At 41.4% G+C, this 20,845-nt stretch overlaps 1 protein-coding gene across 4 annotated transcripts in view; it reads right to left on the minus strand.

Annotated features, from left to right (window-relative positions):
• Positions 1 to 20,845, minus strand: part of SORCS1 (sortilin related VPS10 domain containing receptor 1) — a 259,464-nt gene that overhangs the window by 41,401 nt on the left and 197,218 nt on the right. For all 4 annotated transcript variants that reach the window (XM_079313142.1, XM_079313140.1, XM_079313141.1 and 1 more), the window contains exons 10-16: positions 18,206 to 18,352; positions 11,678 to 11,780; positions 11,157 to 11,233; positions 9,832 to 9,923; positions 8,774 to 8,881; positions 7,679 to 7,796; positions 5,891 to 6,021 (exon numbers count right to left, since the gene is read on the minus strand). In XM_079313142.1, the coding sequence (XP_079169268.1) occupies positions 5,891 to 6,021; positions 7,679 to 7,796; positions 8,774 to 8,881; positions 9,832 to 9,923; positions 11,157 to 11,233; positions 11,678 to 11,780; positions 18,206 to 18,352 (776 nt within the window). The remainder of the gene's footprint in view (positions 1 to 5,890; positions 6,022 to 7,678; positions 7,797 to 8,773; positions 8,882 to 9,831; positions 9,924 to 11,156; positions 11,234 to 11,677; positions 11,781 to 18,205; positions 18,353 to 20,845) is intronic.

Consider the following 20,845-nt stretch of genomic DNA (forward strand, 5'->3'; position numbering starts at 1 on the left):
CACAGAAGTCTCACAGTGTTGTTTTCAGGCTTGCAAATCATCTGGCTCATTGAGGCCCTAGAGAAATATCATCCCAGTAAATGACATGAATTGCTGCTCCATATCCCTCCACAGATGCAGCAGCCACCCGTTCACCTCCACAGCCTTGGAATCTAATGAATTCCTTGGCTACAGGCTGCTGCATGCACAGCACTGATGCTGACAACAAATTGCTGCTACAATTTGGCACAACAGGCTTTGCAGCAATCAGGAAGCATTACCATCAATTGGATGTCCATAGCACGAGCCAGTACAGCAAAGTCTGGGGATGGGGAAGGCAGCAGCCTCAGCCTGCAATCAGCTCCCCGAGTCATTGCCTGGGATCTGGGAATTGGAATTTGCATATATTGATGGTATTTTGTGCCTGCCTGAAAAGAACACAGGTGACACAGATAATGTATCTCCTAAAGAGGAGGGGAGGGTTTGCCATCAGGGATTGCTTTATCAGTATGAGGCAGCCTGTCTTGTGGCTCTCATTGATTATGGTTTTTATCCTTTCACTGGTTTCAACTGGAATCCTATTTGTCTTAGTCAAGTACAACTGCAAGTTCTTTTCTGTAATTAGATACAAATTCATTCCAGAGGTTTTTGTATCTATGCTCAATGCTCATGGTAAATTCCTTTATCTAATGTTATTTTCAGCATAGGTAATAATCAAAGAAAAGAAATCTCCTAAGGAAGTTTGCCATTTGAAAAGAGGCCTGACAAACATACTGTTTGGAAGAACTGTTAATTCAAATGAAATTATTAAAATCCTACTGCTCTAAGATATAGAAATAACCAGTTAATTCAGAGTGATTGCCATGCTCATAACTTCTAAAAATCAATATATGACTTAGCATGCAATCATAAAAATTCCTTAAGATTAACAGCTTCACCTTAAGGTCAACTATGCCAGACACTGACAAGTCTCCTTGTGTTTTTGCATGCTGTGTTTCCAAACATTTTGGACATTAAATGGGCAGAATTGAGCTATCTCTGAAAACAGTCACCTTTTTTTCCTGCAGTTTCCAAAAGCCCCAGTGGGAAAAAAATAACTGTGGCCACTGGAAAAGTCTTACTACATTTTTATTCACTTAATACTATTGTCTAGTATTTAACCATGATTCAAGTGTAGATTTGTGTTAAAGGGGAGCTGTGCTTGTTCCCCAGTTTTACAGTTCTACCTGACATGGGATTTAACCCAGAGAAGGATGGGTTCAGCTACAGTTTGAACAGTGGATCTACAAGGGTGTACAATTATAATTGCATCACAGTATTTGAAGTCAAGCTATACCAGCTTATGTTAATATGCAACCTAAAATCCCCAGAATCTTTCCAGTAAATCCATGCCCAGCAGATATCCAGGCCCTTAAAGATGCAGAAATGCACTGTAGATTTTGCATCGTGAATCTCCATTTTCCACAAGCACTCAAAATGAACTAAAAATTCATTCCAAATTACTATTTGTTAGTTAAACAAGCCCATAACTGAAGGGTGCAAATGTAGGTGTATTTCAGAGCTGGCCCCTGCACAATCTGAACTGATGGCTGGTGACACACAAAGCCAGCAGAATCTAACCACACTCAGTGTCTGTCCCCTGCCTCCCCAGGGTTTGTCAAAACAGTTTCTCCTGATGCAGCACTCTGATATTTTAACATAAGAACTAATCCCAGCAGCCAGGGCTGTAATTAAAGTGCAAGAGAACATAAAAAGAGCCAGACAGATCTTTGCTGATATCATCTGTGAAACAAATAAATGGACCTGATTCCCACCTTTGTGCCTCTCTGGCTATCCAAAACCACCAGCACCAGTATAAACAGGCTCATAGCTCCATGAAGGTGTGAGGGATGGCAGTGCTGACAGTATTAATGACAGCAGGTTCAGAAGGAGGACTGACAACAAGACACTACTCAAAGCTCCTACTGAAGGACCTGGAGACAGGAGGCTGAAGGATGAACCCCACCAAAGGTTTCCATCTGTGTCTGGGAGGTGTTTCTGCCGAAGAGATATCGCTGTAATAACGCTCCGACAGGAGGGAACACAATGTGAGGAAACCGGGTAAATTAATGCTTTAATAACACCCAAGTAACGGTGTCATCCATTTACCCAAATCAATTAAATGAAGAAGGAGATTCTCGTTTCTAGACCGTTGCTAGGACAGACTTGATGATGCTGCTGCGCATCCAGGGTCCCATTCCTGGAGCGCTGTTGCCCTCTGGCTGCGAGCGGCATTCCCTGCACGGCGAGCCGGGAACGTGAGCCCAGCGGGATAAAAGTGTCTGTGCTGCCACCCTGAACCTTCCATCCCGGACAAAAGTGTCTGTGCTGCCACCCCTGAGCCTTCCAGCCTGGGATAAAAGTGTCTGTGCTGCCACCCCTGAGCCTTCCAGCCGGGATAAAAGTGTCTTTCCTGCCACTCCTCCTCCTTCCAGCCTGGGATAAAAGTGCCTGCTGCCATCCTCTCCTCCTTCCAGCCCAGGATTAAAGTGTCTGCTGCAGAAGAATCAGGTCCCAGGCCTGGAGGAACTGCACTCACCTCTACTGTCACTCAGTTCTGTTGCTGCACAAAACAATAAATAAATGTGCCCTTTTCCCTGAGAAGGGAGTACCAGTGGGCTGCACACAGATTTGAAATTAATCTGGATTTTTGTGATAGTCCAATAACAGAAAAAAACCATTAGAAAAATCTTTGTCTTTTATAACTGGTATCTTTCCCCTGAAGTGATGAAAAAAGACTTGTAGGATTAATAGCAATAACACTTTTTCTCACTTATTGCCTGACCACAGAGACACAATTTTTAAATCCAATCTCTGATAAACTTAGATAATAACATTTTCTCCATATAAATTTAGCATTTAAACAGCAATGGCAGCACAATGACAGGGATTGTTGTTTTCTTTAATTCTGTATACAAACCTGGGTTCTGTAACCAGTGACAAGATAAAAAGCTCTGCAATTTATTTCAATATTGAAAAATCAAGTATGGGCAGCTAAGGAGAATACATGGGGGACACATGTCCCTTTCAATCTTCTTCAATTAAGAGCCCCCTGCCCAAAAAAAGGAGGGAAGGAAGGAGGGAGGGAGGGAGGGAGGGAGGGAGGGAGGGAGGGAGGGAGGGAGGGAGGAAGGGAGGGAGGGAGGAGGGAGGGGAGGGAGGGAGGGAGGGAGGAGGAGGAAGGAGGAAGAGGAAGGAAGGAGAAGGAAGGAAGGAAGGAAGGAAGGAGGAAGGAAGGAAGGAAGGAAGGAAGGAAGGAAGGAAGGAAGGAAGGAAGGAAGGAGGAAGGAAGGAAGGAAGGAAGGAAGGAAGGACAGGAAGGAAGGAAGGAAGGAAGGAAGGAAGGAAGGAAGGAAGGAAGGAGGAAGGAAGGAAGGAAGGAGGAAGGAAGGAAGGAAGGAGGAAGGAAGGAAGGAAGGAAGGAAGGAAGGAAGGAAGGAAGGAAGGAAAAGGAAGGAGGAAGGAAGGAAGGAAGGAAGGAAGGAAGGAAGGAAGGAAGGAAGGAAGGAGGAAGGAAGGAAGGAAGGAAGGAAGGAAGGAAGGAAGGAAGGAAGGAAGGAAGGAAGGAAGGAAGGAAGGAGGAAGGAAGGAAGGAAGGCAGGAAGGAAGGAAGGAAGGAAGGAAGGAAGGAAGGAAGGAAGGAAGGAAGGAAAGGAAGGAAGGAGGAAGGAGGAAGGAGGGAAGGAGGGAAAGAAGGAAGGAAGGAAGGAAGGAAGGAAGGAAGGAAGGAAGGAAGGAAGGAAGGAAGGAAGGAAGAGGAAGGAAGGAAGGAGGAAGGAAGGAAGGAAGGAAGGAAGGAAGGAAGGAAGGAAGGAAGGCGGAAGGAAGGAAGGAGGAAGGAAGGAAGGAAGGAAGGAAGGAAGGAGGAAGGAAGAGGAAGGAAGGAAGGAAGGAAGAAGACGGAAGGAAGAAGGAAGGAAGGAAGAAGGGAAGGTAAGGAAGGGAAGGAAGGAATGGAAGGATAGGAAGGACGGAAGGAAGGACGGAAGGAAGGAAGGAAGGAAGGAAGGGAAGGAAGGAAGGAAGGAAGGAAGGAAGGAAGGAAGAAGACGGAAGGTAAGGAAAGGAAGGAAGGAAAGGAAGGAATGGGAAGGACGGAAGGAAGGAAAGGGAAGGAAATAGGAAGGAAGGAAGGAAGGAAGGAAGGAAGGAAGGAAGGAAGGAAGGAAGGAAGGAAGGAAAGGAAGGAAGGAAGGAAGGAAGGACAGGAAGAAGGAAGGAAGGAAGGACAGGAAGGAAGGAAGGATAGGGCAGGAAGGAAGGACGGAAGGAAGGAAGGACAGGCAAGGAAGGAAGGCAGGAAGGAAGGAAGGAAGGAAGGAAGGAAGGAAGGAAGGAAGGAAGGAAGGAAGGAAGGAAGGAAGGAAGGAAGGAAGGAAGGAAGGAAGGAAGGAAGGAAGGAAGGAAGGGATTCAAAAGTATTGAAATGTCAGGAGGAAAGATGATGAAAGTGCTTTTTTTTCTTCCTGAAAAGGAAAGAACACAGAGGGCACCCTTCCACAGTAAGAATTCATTTCCTAAATGGAAAATGAGGAAATAATCAAGAAACTATACTGGCAGAATCTGTGTGGAAAAAATGTTCATAACTGTTACTGTTTGGAGCAAGAGAATGGACTTTTTTTTTACACAATATAAAAGCCTCCTGCAATTCTTTGATTTTATACAGAAAAAATATTCTGTATTTACAGAGGAGTGAGAAGGGAAATGCTATAAATTTCCATGCAAAATACTGATGAAATGAACCTTTTCAGGATTCACATAGCAGATTCTGGGTTTAATTAGTAACATGACATAGATGTGGGTGAGTAAGGCACAAAGGGAGTTTATCAGCACTGCCAAAGAGCCAATGTTTCTCTCATCCAAGATACTGAGGAATTTGCAGACTTGGAGAAAAGAGGTAAGAAAGAGATTTCAATAATGTAGGTCCCTGCCTTTTTTGTGCAAATTTCTGGGAGTCAGCAGTAACGTTGAAATTTAACCAGCAGCTGAAGATTTTATCACAACTCACCAATGCACTCATTTTATGCACAACTCACCAATGGACTCCATTTCCCATAGCAAACATCAGAGAAGAAAAGGCTTCAGAAGGAGATTAACTCAAATCATTAAGGCAATGTCTGCTGGAAGCTGACAAACATGATGGTCCAGATGCTACAAATGACCCAGGAATTTCCTAGATACTTTATTCTATATTTACTTGATATTATATTTACTTTTACTCATATATGCATATGTGTGCATGTATTAAGAATTTATTTTATTTTTTACATAAATATATACATCTTCAGACTGCTCTCTGCCACCACTGGTCATTGTTAAGGTCACATGTGCTAAATTGACCTTTTATCTTACTGGTGCCCAGAGCTGTGACCTGGAGAATGGTCTGCTCACACTGATGTTGTGGGAGCCTTAGGAGATTACAGATATTATTCCTCTTTCCTTCTTTTAACATACCTGCACTTCCAGGGAGCAGCCTATTTCAATACCTACATGTTTATTCATTTCTACTCTCTGCAAGCTTACAGCCTCTCTAAGGATCCCTGTGATGTTAGAACCCTGGTCACTAAGAATTTTAGATTTTCTGTGCTGACAGGCACTGACCCCCAGGAGAATTTTTGATTTGACCTGAGAAAACGGCTTCAAAAATTAAATGACAAAACTGAGATTATGAGTGTATAGTTTGAATAGAAGTGTGTACATCATATAGTGAAAAGCTCAGAATTTAAGATTTTAAAATATAATAATATATATAAAACAAGATGGAAGTTTTAGGGTGAAGGCTAGTCCTTCTTCTCACACATTTAATCCCAACAAATGAAAGTCAGGCAGGCCCCGTGGTGCTGCTGAGAGCAGCCAGCCCTGCCATGCTCACCAGTCAAAGTCAGCCTCAGTGCACAGGCAGGGCTCCCAGGTCATGGCCCCAGCATATTTCCCCTGCATGCATTTCTTCTCCGACTTGCGCTTCCTGTAGATCCTCTTTGCCCCCATGATGCAGGCTTCTCCCTGGAAACACAACCACAAATGTTTCTTTGGTGCCCACCAGGCTGTTTGTGTCACCTGCTTTTCCCAAAGCTGTGCAACAGGAGATGTTACTCAAGGGAAGAGGGTGGGAAGCCAAATGTCACCTCAGTATGCTGCAGTTAATTGAAGCTACTGAAGCTCTTACTGAAACAAAATCAGCTTTTCCAGTACACACTAAGAAATTATCTGAGATTGCTTATGTATTTTACTCAGTTCTGAATTTGCCCCAAAGCCCATAAATCCTTGATATGGGCCAATTTCACAGCAGCTGAAAACATGGTCTGATTCCTCTGCATTGTGAGGCACAGAGCAGGTTTATTTCTTTGGTCTGACCTCTCTGGGAATGTTTTCATTCAGTAGAAACTAGTAATGTGTGTTTATGTAAATACTTCTCATGGTAGAGTTTGGTTTTAAGGGGTTTGACTTGAGTAGATACTAAAACTTCCTATCTTCAGCACCCAGCTTAATACTCCTATCTAGGGAACAAGGCTCAGCCTTGCAATCTCAGTGGAAAGAATTCAAAAGGCAAGAGTACACAGAAGCCTTCCTAAAAGTAGTTTTGCAAGCTCCAAAGCCCACATCCTCAAAGAAATACTGCAAAATCCTTGGTATTTTTGCTTATGCAAGCACTAGAAAGCAAAGAAGAAGATATAGTTGAATCTCACTTATTGCCTTTTATGCTGTTAAAATCGTGGTGGAAAATTTTTTCATGGCTTTGATTGGATGATTTGATGGCATGAAACAGAAGGGCCTGAACAGCAACTGGTGCAAAATGCTGTGCTTCCTGGAATTTCAAGGAAGCTGTATACTGATTTCAGAATCTAAAGATCTAAGTAATAACTGGTATTTTTAGTGTAGAGTTGTGCCTTGTGTGAGCAGCTAGTCTGAGTCAAGCTACTTTCATTTCATATTCACTATTAAATTCTTGCCCAGCAAGATATATACAGAAAGACAACCTTTGATGATAGAAATGTGTGCTTTGCTGTAGACTTCAGTGGAGCCTGTGGTGTTTATATAACCAGAGAGTTTGGGTCATATTTTATTTTAACCTGATGAAACACATTGTGTCTTGGCAGAGCTGGTGCAGGCACTGTGCTGGGCATGAACTCCTTGGTTCAGAGAGTGATGCAGCAGCTGCATCCAGGATGCACAGGGCATGGGGGCCAATGAATTGGGGAATAAAGTGCCCAAGTCCCACAGCAGGAGAGACAGAACAGGGATCAAGTGAGCAAGAAATGGGAGAAACAGGTGTGAAAGAACTCAATGGTCTTAAGGCACTGTCTCTGAGGACACAGAAGGATGAAGGAGACAAAGGAGGTAAGGATGGGGAAATTGGTGGGAGATGTAAGAGTGAAGGAGTTCAGGCCTCAGTGGCAGTTCTGCTGTTGCTGTATTGTTCAAGCCTGCATCAGTCTGAGGTAATTGCCTGTGTGCAGGACAGCACCCAAAAGGCAGCTGCTCATCCTTCAGGGAACACAGAGCCTCCATTTGAGGCAACACACCAGCACAACAGAACAGACCCACAGTAAGGGACGAGCTGACACACCAAACTGTTGGGAAAAGATTCTGGCTTGTGCTGATCTTGAACTGCAGGATCATTAGCTACTTCAGACCACACCCCAGCATCCTCACTTCTCACCTGGCTGTGCAGCTGCCAAGGCCTGTAGTCCTCTTCTGCACACCTCCGATCAAAGATGGATTTGTAGTCGACTTTCACCAGCTGCCACTCCGAGCGGTGGCTGAAGTGTCCAAAGACACTGCAGAATGCAGCAGGAAGAGCATACAGCAAAAGGAGTCTGGTAGTTACAGAGGTACAGTCCCCGCAATTTCCAACAGAGATCAATTGCTTTAAGAGTGAGAGTGCTACTCATTTTCACTGGACTGACAAAGTGAAAGTGAAACTTAGCCTGCTAAATATCTGTAACCCTATTAGAAACTGCAAATTTGTATGTAGCTTTTATTCTGTTCACTAAGACCCTCCCACTTATGAAAATAGCCAAAATTACTCAACTTGGAGAGCCAAGAGAATACTTGATGTGGGGCTGGAGACAGAAATACCTTCAAGAGTTTTATCTGAATTTTAAGCTTTGGGAATCCCTTCCATTCAAATTAAAATCAGAACCTGAAGGCACATTCTTCATCCATCTTTCTGAGCTAACTCAAATTAGCTTCCAAGCCACATATTCTGCTTATTAGACATCAGTCAGAAATACTTTCTGTTTCCACAAATCTGATCTCCAATAAAATATCACAGTTTCTGTCATAGTGAGTCCAGATTTATACATCATGTAGAACTCAGCATACCACATTGAAACTAAGCATAATTTTTCATGAGTCAGCCTCCAGGCAACATTTTGTAATTCATTTTTACAAAAGAATGTCTTCACTTATCTGTGTCTCATTAAAAAAAAAAAAAAAAAGTGGCAACAAAACCACAGTTATAAAAATACCTCACCATTTTTCTTTCAAATATTAATCTGTCAATAGTAACTCTGCTTTATATCACGTTCAATTCGAGGAGTCAGGTTTCATGCTGATAAGCTAAGTGAAATTATTTGCATCTTGCAAGGAACCATGTTGCTAATCCCTCAGTCATATCACAAATAAACTGATGATTTAGCAACAGCAGACTGCCCACTCTTGACTTCAGATTGTGCTTGGTACCAGAAATGCCACTGTTGCACAAGACAAGGTGAGGTTCACTCCACAGAGCCATTATGGCCCATCCACTTACGTCATGATGAGGGTTTCCTCTCCAGGCTCCCCTAAAACTCCATCTACAAACAGTGGCAGGGATGTGAAACTGTATTTGCTCCAAGATCTCCCTTCATCAAAACTTAACCTAGAGGAGAAAGCAGAATTAGTGTCTTATAGCCTTACTGTCCTATTTTACTCAAGAGGATTCTCTAGTCCACTATAGCTGCTATGGAGAAGTGGAAAACAGCTTCTCTTACTGGATTCTGATTTTTTAGCCCTTTAACTATTTTTTAGGAAAGCATCATAAATCAGAGCATTGATCAAGCTTGTTTAGCATCATACTACTAATCCATGGCCAATACTTAAGTGGTAGAAACTAGTAGTTATGTCAAAGATGGATGCTCAAAGGGCAAACTGTAGCCTAAGTATAAGATTTTTTTTTAAATAAACAAGTGATTTTGAATATCTGATTTTTTGAGTCCCCAGTATAAAATATTTTGAGGTTAGTTTTCTGGAGGATAAGAGTTTCTTCAGACTCCCCTGTGGGGAGTGTAAGTGAAAGCCTGGAACCACTCATCCTTTCTTAAGACTTGGGTCTGGGTGCTTCAGATTCTGCTATGAGACTAACTGTGGTGGAAATAAATAAAACAAAACAGCACAAGCTATACTCTGCCTCCTCACTCAGGACTGCTCACTGAAGAGGATTCTTTGCATTATCAGTTATATAACCCTGAATCTATTCAACAAAATTCTGGTCCATAACTGCTCCCTTCCACACAGAAGGCAAGTCCATAAATTTGAAAATCAGGGCTATTTTGGTAACTTAATGAGAGACAAAAGCATAAACTATATATATATTATAAACAATCAAGTCCAAAATGCCAAGCTGTGGTAAATCAGGAGTGTTGTGGAATTACACTGATGGTATCTCAGATCTGGCCAAGCCAAAATTATATAAACTGTAATTTCCAGGATTTCTTAGCTTTATCTGACAATGTTTGTCAGTATCTTAACTAATACTTTTGAGATTATAGTTGCAGAAGATGGCATCTGAATAGAGGATCAGCAGATATTTAGAACAAATGGAGTCATTACCAGAGGTGCCTGATAGGCAGAGATGTGTGTTTCATGGCAACCAGCACACCACCTTGGTCCAGGTACAGAACACTGTGCTCTTCCTCAAAGATCTAAAAAAAAAAACAAAAACAAAAAAGTGTTTATTTAAACCTATTACCCTTAGTATCAAGAAAATGTCACAGTTCTTTAAGCAGGATCATGACACAGGACACTGATGTGCTAAGAAAATTATAAAAATTATAAAGTAGAGGAAATTATAGATATATTTCCTGGGCTCAGTTTTTTATTGTTTAGATGTTTTTTCCCCGAGTTTTTTCAGGTCCATGGAAAATTCATTCTTCTATTGCTTGACAGAAAGTTAGAAATAATATATTTTTTGCAAGGATCAACAATTTCCCTCCTTTCGATGACAAATTTTTGTTTAAAGAAGAATTTCATGTGTTTGCACATGTCTGGCCCCATCTCAAATAATTGATTTAGACAGAAAAATGAGGCTGGTCAAACACTGCAAAATAATTAGATTCCTGGATTATCAAATATTGGAAAAGATTTCCTCTCCCTGTGTCTTTTTTGTATTAACTTTCTGCAAAAATCTGCTCAACAGTCTATACAGCAGCATTTGTTAGTCTGAGAAAGTTACTCTTTTTCTCCATGACTTGGAGAAAAATTGGATCCCATTCAGAAAATAGGAATAAGAGAATTTCCTGGTCTGAGGATAAGCACATTAGAGGGGATTTCTTAACAGGTGAGACTCTACTAAATATTAGGAATTAGATATATTTCACCATCCAGTCTCTTTCCACAATTAATGGAGAATGATAGCTGTGCAACAAGGCAAACTGAATTTTGTCTTTTTCTGCATTAGCTTAAGAGCAATACAAAATAATCCACTTATATGGACAATGAACTCTGCACAACTCAGCTTAGGTGAAATGAGTCTCAGCTGAAGTGAGAAAAAGCAGACCAGTGCAACTGCTGATTTTTGGGTGGGTATAGTCATGGAGGAAAAGAAAAATGGTTTGGTTGGCATGAGGGATGTCCAACAGTGAAAGGTAACCCTTTCTCTACCCTTATTATTCATATTTTTTCTATTCTCTTTGCTATGGGGTAGAACTCTGAGTAAATAATAAAAATCATTTTCTGTTTTATGAAGTCTAACAGCATATTCCATCTTTTTTTCTGAACATCTCTGTGCCTTTGAGAAGGGAATTCACTCTTTTGTAAAAGGTTTGCAAAAGGCTACCCAGAACCAAATGAAACAAAAATTAGGTGAGAGATTAAATCTACTTTTATTATATTTCCTATGCTATTTGTATTTAAACCAGCAATTTGGGGTAATTTACCTGTCTCCAAGTGTTGCCAGCATCAGAAGTAACAAACATGCTGATGTCATTGTCTGATAGTTCAGAACCTATATTACCTGTAAGATGAGCACTGGTTAGTGAAGGAACCCTTTCACAAACAGCAGAATGAGCAAATCAGGGGAGTAAATGTATTTATTTATGTTGCAGTTGTAGAACTTCTGGGTTTGGGAGGAAAATGAGAGGAAAAGGGGAAGAGGGAAGACATTTCAGTTCGAAAAATATCTATCTAAAAGACCCAATATATAGAAGTCTACACACCTCCACATGCAAAGAAAATGCCCTGATTTATCTTATGCCCTCAGGAGTAGAGGACTAGACACGACCTCCTCTGTCTCAAAGGCAAGTTTCCATAAAAAGCACATGACAAGCTGAAGGCCCATAAGGATTTTCATTTGACAGCCTGCCTCCTTTCCCAATTCAGCCACCCAACACCCTCCACCAAGTGCAGAGTTAGTCCAGGTTTGCACATCAAACACAGGCAATTTTTAGATGTTTCATACCTGAAGCTACAATAATACTGGGGGCAGTGTCTCGGCTGGCGATGTTTCCTGAGGTGTAGGGGTTGTCTGAGACCTTCAAGTGAAGATGAAGGGAGCAATAGGGCTATGGAGAAAGGGGAAATAAAAGTAAAAGGCAGACACAGCAATGTGTGCTCCTATTTCTACAGGCTTAGAAACATACAGTGTCTGCATTTCCTCCTAATCACTGTGTTCAGTAACCATTAGAGGGGCACAGCCACTTTGCCATCCTTTTCTGACACAACCCATTCCCAGTGGGAAACATGCACCAGGCTGAATCCCTCTTCCAAGGACCAGATCTTTGAGGCTGTACCTCAAAGGGGGGTCCAGGCTTGCACTGGTAAGGACTGACTCTCCTGGCTCCTACTCTTTGAGAAGCAATCATGCAGATTGATGCAGATATGAAATGACTCTGAGCAGCACTCAAGCTATCTCTGAAACAAGAAGCAATTTAGCCCAACTGGTGTGGTGCTGAGTCACCACTAATTATCCAAGAAAAAAAATCTTATTTCATACCATTTCTTAATTCTTTTTGACATATGACTGATGTAGGTTCTGAAATGCACTGCAATAAATACAAAGAAGTACCACGACTGGAAAGTGTTAGTTTCAAGTTTAAAGCAAAGCTTCGCTGCCCATCTGGATGTGACCTTTAATATTTCAATACAAATACATCCATGGAAATCTTACCTACTTGCTATTGATTTTTGATGCTGGGCACTCAGGTAAGACACAAGTGGTACAGAAAAAATCAGCTGAGCAAGAAGGTAAGATAGATAGATGTACAGGTTTTTAAAGCTGCCATTACAATTCCCTCCAAATTTGTAATGTGATAATTTCTGAAAATTTCTGAATACTGCTTCCTTCCCTTTGGTTTTATTTCCATTTTTGTTTGTTGTTTTTTTTTTGTTTCAAGCCTCATGAAGAGCTCTTCAGGAAACATGCTAAGGGAGGAGCAGGGGAAAAATACTGGTAAGAAAACCTGAAGCAAACTGACCCAAAGTGGCCATCACACAGGAACAGAACTGGAGCAAAGCTCATGGCTTCAGCTTGCCCAGCTCTGTAAGGGAAAGAGGGGCTGTGCAGAGGGACCTTCAGGCTCAAAGGAAGCAGGTTTTCCTGAATAATACCAACTGCCTAAAGGCTAGATCTTCACTGGAGAAACACCACATATCCATCCCATCCCAAAGGAGGTGAATGTGACTGAAATGGCAATTCCCCCGTGGAGAAGGGCAGGGTTCTTTTGGCACAGGCAAACGAGAGTGGTGGGGGAGATGGGAGCTCTCAGTGGTGTGAGGCAGAAGAGGGGACGTGGGCTGGGCAGCAGGGGCTGGAGCTGCCAGGTGCAATGAGTGAGCAGCCTGACAGTGTCCAGGTGACAGGGGGCCAGGGCAGCAGCAAACCCCTGACCCAGTGGGGAAGAGAAAAGCACTGCAGGAGCATGGACTCCTTCCTTTCACATCTGACAGGTTGGGACAACACTAAATAGAAAATATGGTTTTAAAACTAACATACACCAAGCCCAGTTCAGCATTTTGAAGACAGAACTTAATGGCAACTCAGACAATTCCCAACTCAGACGAGACCTTGTTAAGATTCAAACTTTGTGCTACCAGATGTTTCCTTTCAAATTTATCTCATTTCACAGATATAGCATATAGAAAAGGAATATATCTCTCCAATATTAAAAGCCAAACCATCTGTCTAAGCAGATAGATGGTCTTTTTAGTGGCATGACTTCTTACTGGTTGGAGTGCAGTAATGCTAGAGTCGCTGGCGACAACTGGGTATGGTGAAAACCAACCTTTCCACTCTTAGCCAAACACCTGAAGCTACTACCCATGGCCACCCCACATCCTGGCTGTATTAGCATTCTCTTCCTCATTCCCCTTCTCTATCTCTGTCCTGATATTGTTCATCAACAGATATTTGTCCAGCTGTTTTCTGTTCTGCTGGTCCTTTTGTGTTCCTCCTCCAGCTCCCATTGATTAATTCACACACAGACATCTCACTGTTTTTCAGAATTGTCATCAATTGTCTCTGTCCTTTTTGTTGTGACCACAAGACTACTAAAATTACCATTATTACCAGAATCACAGGTTTGGGCTTCCCTGTCATTGCCTAGGTCCCATCTGTGCCAATTGCTGCAAGCCACCAAGGGAAAGGCAACCACAGCATGGAGCATTTACACTCCAGCAGAACTGTAAAAACTGGCAGTGAGCAGAGGAATGGGCAATATCACCTATGTTTTTTCTTCTAGCTAGAGTTCATTGCTTGCTTCCTAATATTTTCAAGCCAACACTCTTATGCTCCCCTCTCAGGAAGCTCATCAGTCCTTAATAAAATTTTTCATAAACATCCACAAACCCACTTTTGACCATTCTGAAAAGCCCACCTGAACTGTCTCTAATGGCAGGACACAATACAAACTAGCTATTAGGCTATCTCTCATCAGAAGTGGAAGAAAGTATTAGAGCACAAAAATTATATTGGTCACCATTCTCAAACCTAGGGGTAGTCACAGTATTTGCTCACCTGGAATAACAAGGAGCAATGAAAAGAGATAAACACTTCCTAAACACCTCACTTAGATAGTTAAAATACTCTGTAGCAGATGGCATTAATGTCCCCCTTTATGAGAAGAGGGTCTTTGTCCTGAAATCCTTATAAATTCCTATGGGAAAGACAAACAAAATGTGGGAGAGAATAAACAGATGTCTGGGGAGGTGAGGCACAGAGGAAATATATGACTTGCCCAAGGTCACATAGGAAATTGGAGATAGACCCAAAAATTGAATCAAGATTCTCCTGAGATTCAGCCCTGTGTTTGAACCACAAGTCCATCCTTGAAAGCTAATGGATTAACTCTCCCAGGCAGATCTCATTGCTTGACAGACAGAACTACTCCTCAGTTAACCACTTCACAACACATGGTAAATATCAAACTAAACCAGCATCTTTGGAATAAAATACCTTGGCAGCTATTTCATGAAGATTAAGTATATTCATCTTATTCATCATATATCACTTGTATTAAGTGGTATAAACAAGAAAAACAAAACCCTGGGATTAGATGGAATTTCACTGCTTTCCTCTTTCTTCATTATTTAGAGCTGTCTCCAGAAAAATGTGAAGAAATTCTGAGTCCCTCTGAAAAACCACCTCAAGTGTACTGGTTTTTTTTCATGGTTTTATCTGTCTCTCCCTGTGCTTCAACCAGATTCCTTCCCAACCTCCCTAGCCAACAACTTGCTGCTCTGTACTTCTGTTTTAATCCTCCCTTAGCTCAGGTTTAGGGACCAGCTGCAGAGAGCACACAGCACTGCAGGCTGGGGCTGCACTCTGGGAAATGGCAGATCCCATTTTGCCAATGAGCTGGAACACACATCACTGCTGAGTCCTGAGCTATTGCTGCAGACAATTGTGCTGAAAACCAGCAGTGGGAAAGCATTAGTATCTGCTGTGCAGCAAGGATGGGGGCTAAACTACATGTACAATGGACTATGAAGAACTCACTTATCTGTGCCATAAGGAAAAGCAGGATTGTGTCAGGAACAGTTATGTCTAGAAGGAAAATCAGCAATTGACACAAGGAGGTAGAACCAGTGATGCAGGGGTGGCTAAAGAGGTAAGTGGAGTTTGTGAAGTGTTTATATGCTAAGCTATGTCACATTGACATGGAACAGAATTGCCTCACAGCAGGGGAAAATTCCTTTTCTCCACATTTTCCTTCAGCAAAAAACCCTTATGGATCCCTGACTTATTTCCAGGAATGCAAACTTAGAGTGCTTTTGCTACAAAAATCTTCCTACCACTCCCAACTTCTGTGGCTTATTCTCTATAATTTCTAGAAATCTTTCATTCCATATTCTGCCTTCATCTTTCCCACCATGAAGCATGAACCTCAGACAGGATATTTAAATAGCTTGTCTCGCTTGCAGAATTGCCATTTCACTTTGTGTTTGGTACATTTTCTGTACTTCTATCCCTCCCTTTCTATGGCAGGCAGACTGCCTGTTCCTAAAAACCTAATGAGTAGGTTTAATTCAGATTTCAGCTATTTGCTTTCTTTCAATTTTGCAAGTTGACCACCCGAGACTCTGAATGCTCCTCTGCCATTCCAAAAGCTGGTGAAACCCTAAACATGGAGGAGTGCTTAGACAAATGAAAGAGACCTCTTCCCTGTTTTACTCAATGTTAGAGGAAGAGAAAATAAATATGACTAAATATTTTTCTGGCCTTATCACAGGACAGGGCTGATAAAACACTTCCCATTCTCCTGAAAGGACAAAGACTGAGATACAAGATTAAAGTCCACTGAGGATTTGTCCTTTAGCACCCTGAAATCACAATTGCTACACTCCTGCTCAAGTCACAAAGCACTTAAGAAATGTAAACAGCATGATGAACATCCACTGAGCTTGCACAGGTGGGAGTAATCCTCAGAGCAAGTACTTGGTTGCATAGAGAGCAAAATAAAAACAAACTAATGTTTAAATAGTGGTTCATGCACAGTGGAGCTCCAAGGATGTAAATGCAATCCCCAGAGAACCAGGAGCTTCTCTAGGTCAGTTCTCACTGTGTCCCTACAAGCTCCCACACTTCTGCTCCTCCTCTTGACCCTTTCTCTGGCTTGTTCAAATTTATCACCCTCGAGGGAATCCAGCTTGTTCAGGAATATCTGGACTAATTTTAAATGAGTTTTGTTGTATTCTCTGTGCCCATGGATATAGTAGCAGATACAGCAAGGATGGGAAGGCTTAAAGGGAGCCATAACTCTCCCTCCCACAAAAGAACTGTCCATTTCTATGTCACACACAAATAAATGACCACTTCCATCATATAATGGGCAACTACAATGGCATGTATAGCCTTGTATATAAAATATCCAATTCCTGCACACAACTGCTCCATAAGGGCCACACAGAGCAATATCGCTGGCTCACTTATAACCAGAGTGGCAAGTCACACTTTGCATGATCACTGCACAAAAACACCAGGAAAGACCTCTCAGAACTCTAACTTCAAGTTTATGGAAAAAAAAATAAATAAAGTCTACTTTTATTATTTTACTTGCCTATGTGTTTTTGGTTTTTTTGTACTTCTGCCTTGCCTGTCCCCTAGAATATTATACTCTCATACCATGTAATAAAAATCTAGAGTTTCTGATAAAATTGGCTGTAATTTGAGAAGGTCAGGATGTAATTTTTTTTTTTTTACTGAATATATTTACTTGAGTTAAAACTAGATTATACAATCTATTTGAAACATAAAGGCTTCTTTACATAGTCTCTTCAAAAGAACTGAATTGCTTTATGCCTGCAAAGTTTTTTGCATGTCATCTGTTTTGGTTTTCACCTCATAGAAATATCTAATTAAAAATCCACTTAGTTACAATTTTTAAAAATTTGAAAGAAGAAAACAAGCCCAAACAAATTTACTCATGCTCTGAAATAACTCTTCTGTCTTACCCCTAGTCTTTTCTATTTATTTTTTTCCAAACTGGACAGAAAATGAAGGGCTTGCATTTTGGCTCAATCAAAAAATCAATTATTTGAACAGCTTCAAATATTTATTCTTTGCTCTTGCAATAGTGCATGACATTCAGTTAAGAGATTAGTGCAGCATTCAGCTTCAAAATATAATGCTGATTCAGATTCTAATGCCACGAAATGAGAAAAATTTATTTTTTTAGATGGAAAACAACATGCAGGACAACCGCAGTAAGAGCAATCTAGTGTCCCTGATTCTGCCTGGAGCCATATTAGAATTAGTATAATATGAAAGTTATTGGGAATCCCAAATACAGGGGTTCTGAGTATGAATACTACTGTGAATAGATTGTATCAGCTGAAAAATATGTCAAGATCAGTTTAAGCTCTCTAATTTCATAGAGATCTCAAATTCTATTCACATTACTTATATTTCACTTTCCCTCTTGGAAACTGTTTGCACATAATGATGATGAAAGACTTAGCTAGATGTGGATCTATATCAATAAGCACAGAGATAGATACAATTTACACCAACACAAAGCTGTACATATATTTAGATGAATGTGTCGATTCTCACTTCTGAGCTCAAAGGGAAAATGATGGATGTTAATAAATATTAATGTCAGCAGAGCAGCCTGAAAGCAATCTGAGCTCTCTTTTCCTTTGAGCCTGTTTCCAGTTGCTGTGTCTCAGAGTTCTGAGCTGCAGCAGCTCTCGCCTCCCATCTAGTGTCCAGAGAACTGCCAGACACAGCATCCAGCCTCCCCTGCTCTTCCAGGGGACACAGCACTTCTGCAGAAGGCAGATGAGCCACAATGCTTACATTTGTTCCAGAAAATAAATTAAATTAACCTAAATTACAGTGCAATAACCCCTGGCAGCCCAAGCCTGAAGCATTGCACTCTATGACATACACTGCATAGAGAGGACAGCTGCCCTCCTTTAGTTGTGTTACCTGGTAGAAAAAGATTGTTCTGGGGTATTACCACCCCAAGTTCCCCCCTCAGGTACTTACTAGAAGACAGTGAATGGGATTTCCTCTCAGATCCGTGTGTGGAGCCTGCAACAAACTCCAGTCTCTCCCTTTATTGTAGGTGATGAAAGTTTTCACTTGGTTGTCAATCTTCTTGTTAGCCAAGAACATTCCCTTTATCCCTGCTACCTAGGAAAAATTGACATGGCTGAAAAATAGATCAAGTCCATGCAGGTTCTGTGCATGCCCCTTTTTCTCTGTCAAACCCACCAGGGCTCTGATGGCTCTGTCAGTGTGGTCAGTGTCAGGGCCAGAATTGCCAATGCACACCAAAGGCAAGCTGGGGTGCTGGGGGAAAGATAAAGCCATCACAGGTGTAGAGATGACAAATGGGAAAGAAATATTGTATTTCAGAATCATCATGGGAACATGGCAAGATGTCAGTAGCATTATCTGTAAAGTGACAACCTCTCAAATGTGTAGGCATCCTTCCCCTGAAAGATGAAACATGTACAGGCAATTATTTTTCTCTTGCACAGAAACAGCAGGAAACAGCAGCAATTTTGACCTTGTGAAGAAAACAGCAACACACACACATAAACTTGAAGTTTAATGTTTCTATTCTCATCCAGCCTTCTTCAGAAATTTAATCTAAGGATCTCAATGTGTTTCACAATTATCAGTGTTTCAACAGGATAACTAGGGACACAAAGATATTTTTCTTACAGTTTTGTATTTTGAGGAAAACAAACCACTGGTGACTCAAGCAAGGCCACACAGAATGCTAGTTACTGTTACAGAGCTGGAAATTAGGTCTTCATCCTTTCACTTTTTCCTGGTGTTTAACCCAGCAGTTTAAACCCACAGACCTGCAGGAGGATTTTGCAAAGACATGATGCTAACAGATTCACATTGGAACCAAGCCTAAAAGTATCTTAGTGAGGAGAAAAAAAAAAGACAACCTGAAACCACAACTCACACTGCAGAATGTTCCCATCTTCTCAGCACACTGAAAATCAATAGTCCAATAGCTGCTGCAGCTTGAGAATGAATTTGTTAGGCTGTCATTCTGTAATCTGAGTGCCGCAATAAAAAGGGAAGTGGAATCAGGAGAAGGAGGGGGAAAGTGAGAAACTTTTTGGTTTCCAGCAAGTCTGTTCAGTTATCCACCTCACCCCTGCTTATGCTGTACAATTAACAGACAGAATCATTCATCAAGGCATTTTATTCACAGAGATTAAATGACATGGCATGGCAAACAGTTACACAGCAGATTCAGAGCTTTTTCCAGCTCAAGCCATTTAATTATGTGGCTGGATTTGGATGCTACAGCTACCAGTGGACAGGACTTTATTGCACTTTTAATAACGTGCTGTGAGACTGCTTGTGTACTGTGCTTTGGTACAGCACAGTGATGTATTTAGTCATTCAAATAGCACCTGCCTGAATTTCATTTGAAGCTCACAAAGACTTTGACATGGCTTGCTATAAAGGGCAATAGTCTTTAAATTCACTAGTTAACTAATTCATTGTTGATATAAGCAGAAAAAGGATAACCTTTTCAATTTCCCAGCTGGATTGTTTGATCCTACCCAAGTAACTATTCAGGATTTCTTTGTAGTAGAAAGGCACCCTGAAAAGACAAGGGTACTCCTGTCTGACAGTGATATTGCATGAATAGACAGGGATGGAAAAATAACACAGTTCTGCCTTTACTACCAGAGGCTAGAGCCTATAGTTGCAATTGTACTTTGCTTTGCTCCTGTCCCAAAATTGTTCTATTATATAGTCCCTGTGAAATGCTGGCCATAAATGATTAAAGAGCACTTTATATATCAGGCAATAAAAGTATTCTGAAATCCTGATTTTTTTTTCTTTTTATGATTCTAGTCATGGGCTGGGACTCAGAATCCTTTCCTGAGAAAGCAAAGTTATTCTGTCAGTCTGTAGACAGCTTTATCTTAAAAAACAACTGCACACACAGACTTGTGTACTCTCAGAAGGAAGAGACAGACCAATTGCATATACACAACCCTGACACACACAGGGAGCTGTTCAGCCCTGCTGCTCACACAGTCATTACAGAGAAAGACCCAGGCAAGAAGTGCATGACCACCAGTGGTCAGAGAGGAAAGCACTCCAGCTGCCACAGAGGAAATGCAGAATCCTCACCACCCTGAATGCACTGTGTGCAGATACTAATGCTGCTCTGCAGCTTCAGAAAGATCCACACAAGACTCTTGAACACACAACTCTAAAGACATTTTTCACTTCCCATTATCACCTTCATTCATCAGACATACTTCTCAGCCAACACACATACTGCTGGAAAAAGTAAGCTCCAGAGTGTCAGGCATATGTAGCACAGCTATAGACACAGCTCCTCACAGTCTGTTATCACTTCAGTCAGGGATTGCCACAGGCAGGACTGTCTTGCTGTGGACCATCCCAACAGAGCCATACTGCATCACTGGGCAGACACAGAGGGCACTCAGACACAGTGGTCAGTGATTTAGCTCTTCCCTCACTTTAGGAGGTGGTCAATAGGACAGACTTCTTGTGAACTCAACACCATGAAATAAGTTTTATTTTCTCTTTGTACCCAGTGAAATTCCCTACTTAGCAGCATTGAGCATATTTACCATTGATTTAGAATCAATTTAGGAATTACACACACAAACA

Source organism: Erithacus rubecula (genome assembly GCF_903797595.1).
Source record: "Erithacus rubecula genome assembly, chromosome: 9".
In the NCBI taxonomy this organism is placed as follows: Eukaryota; Metazoa; Chordata; class Aves; order Passeriformes; family Muscicapidae; genus Erithacus; species Erithacus rubecula.